At 32.4% G+C, this 3,429-nt stretch overlaps 1 protein-coding gene across 1 annotated transcript; it reads right to left on the minus strand.

Moving 5' to 3' along the window:
• Positions 1-2,323, minus strand: LOC132799596 (putative F-box/LRR-repeat protein At4g15060). The gene is made up of 4 exons (XM_060811881.1): positions 2,273-2,323; positions 1,253-2,131; positions 1,004-1,147; positions 1-367 (listed from the first exon to the last, which is right to left on the minus strand). The coding sequence occupies exons 1-4, from the start codon at positions 2,321-2,323 to the stop codon at positions 71-73; spliced, it is 1,371 nt and encodes a 456-aa protein (XP_060667864.1). The 3' UTR covers positions 1-70.
• Positions 2,324-3,429: the final 1,106 nt, after the last annotated feature.

Genomic DNA, 3,429 nt, shown 5'->3' on the forward strand with positions numbered 1-3,429 from the left:
ATTAATTTGGTAAAAATAAAACTGTTTTTTTATTCTTAAGTTATAGTAACCACAGCAATCTCTACATAAATTAAAGACATATAAATTCTATAGTTGTAGGAATCTTTTCTTTCATATGCCTCAGAGCATCTCTTCCCTGCCCTTCAAACATGGTTGACTGGACGGGCCATTCCTCAGATTCGCAAGTGTTGACAATGATTTTCTCAAGTGAAACTGCACTCTCTATAAGATAGAGGATAAGCTCATCATCACTTGGAAAACCTGAATAACCTGTTACTTCCACTTCCTTGAGGCAATAATGATGAGGCTTTTTCGCAGGTTTCCTACAGGCGGCCGGTTCAACAATATCCAAATACCAGTGTCTCAACTGCAATCAATAAAAATGACTTTATTGTCATAAACCTATATCAACCAACATAGAAAGAACGAATCTACAAGCAAAAAGTAAAAAAAGAAACGCATAAATTAGGGCAGAAAATATTGACGCTACTAAAATATAAGCCACATGCATGCATTAAAATTCTATCAAGTCCTTAAGACCTCAACAAATTTAGATACAATTGATCAAAATCACTTTTTTTGAAATGGCATCTAGGTCTTCAATGAATTAGCAATTTTGACTTCAAAGGAAAAATATAAATTGAATCAGCATGATACAAAAAAAAATTTCCAATACCTACTCATGACCAGTATCCCATATCCACTATTAAGTTCATGCAAAGTGAAGAAAACAATAATAGATGACATTAATATAAATTTGCAATCCAGCCCAAGATAATTCCAACATGAATGCGCACTTGCAAAGTGTTGTTCTTCTTAATAATATGATTTTTGAGATTCAAATAGAAACCTATGAAACCAAGTTTTACACGAAATATTTAAGGTTTGGCAGTGAGGTCTCTTTTGAAAATCAGTTTTGATATCAAAACCACAAGAATGAGTAGACACTTTAGCTCAGAAAAAGATTTTAACAAAAATAAATGTACATCATAAGAATACAAACCTTCAACACTAGTCTTTGCAAGTTAGGTGCCTTTAACAAGAAAGGATGTATATGGAAAAGAATGAGATCATCAAATCCATCAAGAAACAATTTCAGCTCCTTGAGATTTGGTAGCATAGGATATGGAACATCATCCTTATAGCGCTGCATAACAAATTTAAAATAATAATAAACAATAAATAGAAGTTTAAAAAGTAGCACTTGTAATAGGTTACCACTACATAATAAGCTAAAAGATAACCTAATTACCTGTGCAGCAAGATGAAGTTGGAGAATCTGTAGGTAAGAGACGCAGCATGAAAGGGCAGCAAAAGCATGATGTAGATAGTTAACATTGCACAAACTGATGTCAACGTTCGCAAGCTTTGGTACATTCCTAAGCACCAATCTTAACGGTGGATCCTTAAGAGGCTCATGACAGTCGCAATAGAATGAAACCATGTTTATAGCATCACATATTTCAATGCTTTTAACATTGAAACAATACTTTAACTTCAAATGCTTCAATGCAAGTGATGGACCCCTAACCCTTAAATTGATCAATGTGTCCGAATGCACAACTTCCAACCGTTCAAGTAGGGGACACTTAGACAATAAAGACTCAAGAACCTCTTGGCTGACATGTACACAAACCAAACTAAGAACTTTGAGGAACTTCAAGTGTTTAATAATTTTGGAAGGAAACACAAAAGAGGATGTAGTATTTCTAGGGCAACCACATTCAAAAAACTTCAATTCAAGAACTCGAACTCTCTTTCTCGTGGCAAAACGAATCCATTTAATAATGGAAGATGAATTTCTACCACTAAGATCGAAACAAACCCTGAAGCGTTCAAGTTCAGCTTTGTGATTGTGCTTTTCAATCACATTATTTACCAGCTTGATGAAATTAAGCCTCTCATTCCGTTGTTGGTAGCGGTCAATACTTTGGTCTCCATCGAAGTCGAGATTGTTAGTCCAAGTCCAGATGGACTCCCATTGCTTGGAAAGGACACTTGTAGCTACTGCATCCTTTAGCGGCAGCAGACAAACTATCCTCACCAGAATGTCTTCAGGTAATCGACTGAATCTATCTTCTTCTTCTTCTGGGTCTGGATTAATAATGCATTCCTTCTTGCGTATTTTGATCTATAAAAATCCATACAAAAACAGGAAAAAAAAAAAAAAAAAAAGAATTCTGAAAGATTAATGAGATTCGGATTAATTAGATACAGAGACAACAGAGCATCAACAAGATAAGTTTATTTTATTATTATTATTATTTTTTACCTTGTTCTCTATAGATGGACAACCTTCATTAATTGAATGCTTCTCCACCATTGTTTTTCCGCTGTGACCCACACCTGTAATGATTAGGTTTTCCCAACGACTGAGCTTGAGCTTGAGATTGTCTTTTTTTGGTTTGTAACTCTTTGGGTTGTCTCTTCCAGTCGGCGTCTTTTTTTTTTTTTTTTTTTTTTTTTTTTTTTTTTTGGGGGGAAAGGGTGCTCTGTGTTTTAAATCATATAACCTTTTTTTACTTCGGGGAAGTTTGAGCTTTCAAATTCTTAAATTTATAATATATTCCAATTTATGTTATCAAGTTTCTATTTATTGCACTTTGGTCAAATTTCCTTTTTTTTTTTTTTTTTAAACAGGATTAACTATAATTATGTTTAATTTATTTAAATAATATTAAAATACAATTTATTAGAAATTAAATCTTTTAGTCTTAATACTCCAGTCTCCACACCATTAACTACGTTTGCCAAAAAAAATATATATATAATTTAACCAGACTAAAATACAATAAATTGAAATTTAAAGTTTTAAATTAAAACATTTTAAATTGAAAGATTAAAAAGTGCAACTTTTGCAAAATAAAGTGAAAAACAAAATCCAATTAACCCTTAAATCAATCTCAACCCTCTATTTAATCAATTGTCACAAAAAATCTCCTGGATCTATCAACAACTCTGTTGGATCACATCTATGGCCTGAAAACACATTTTACGTATTCCCTTTTTTTATTTTTATTTTTTATGTGTGTGTGAATATGTATTCTTTTTTTTTATTTTTTATTTTCTTAATTGCGTTATATCTTTTTAAAAAAATTAATGTAAACTATATAAAATCATCAAGTATTTGACAAATCACGTTGATAAAAAGTATTCTCAGCTATAAAATTAAATAATATATATAAATATATATATTGGCACATGTAGTCATAAACTATAAACTATACAGCATTTTACATTTTGGTTCGTAATTTTTTTTTTTTGACACTTTGATTCCTCAATTTTCAATTTTGTTGAGCATTAATTGTCAGGACCCGTCCAGAATTCCTTCCCCGGAACCCTAGACAAGCCCTGATCCCAGGGAAACCCTACCGGACCCTCCAACGGAAAATCCGGCAGAGCCTCCCCTAAGGGATTGACTTACCACAA

Source organism: Ziziphus jujuba, chromosome 10 (assembly GCF_031755915.1).
Source record: "Ziziphus jujuba cultivar Dongzao chromosome 10, ASM3175591v1".
NCBI lineage: Eukaryota > Viridiplantae > Streptophyta > Magnoliopsida > Rosales > Rhamnaceae > Ziziphus > Ziziphus jujuba.

What these genes read in the sequence shown, in the direction of transcription:
- LOC132799596 (XM_060811881.1), bottom strand. Translation starts at nt 2,323, where the DNA reads ATGGTGGAGAAGCATTCAATTAATGAAGGTTGTCCATCTATAGAGAAC. An exon ending in GTCCATCTATAGAGAACAAG is followed by an intron (nt 2,132 to 2,272) that starts GTAAAAAATAAT and finishes GGATTTTTATAG; the next exon opens with ATCAAAATACGCAAGAAGGA. An exon ending in TGCAAAGACTAGTGTTGAAG is followed by an intron (nt 368 to 1,003) that starts GTTTGTATTCTT and finishes TATTGATTGCAG; the next exon opens with TTGAGACACTGGTATTTGGA.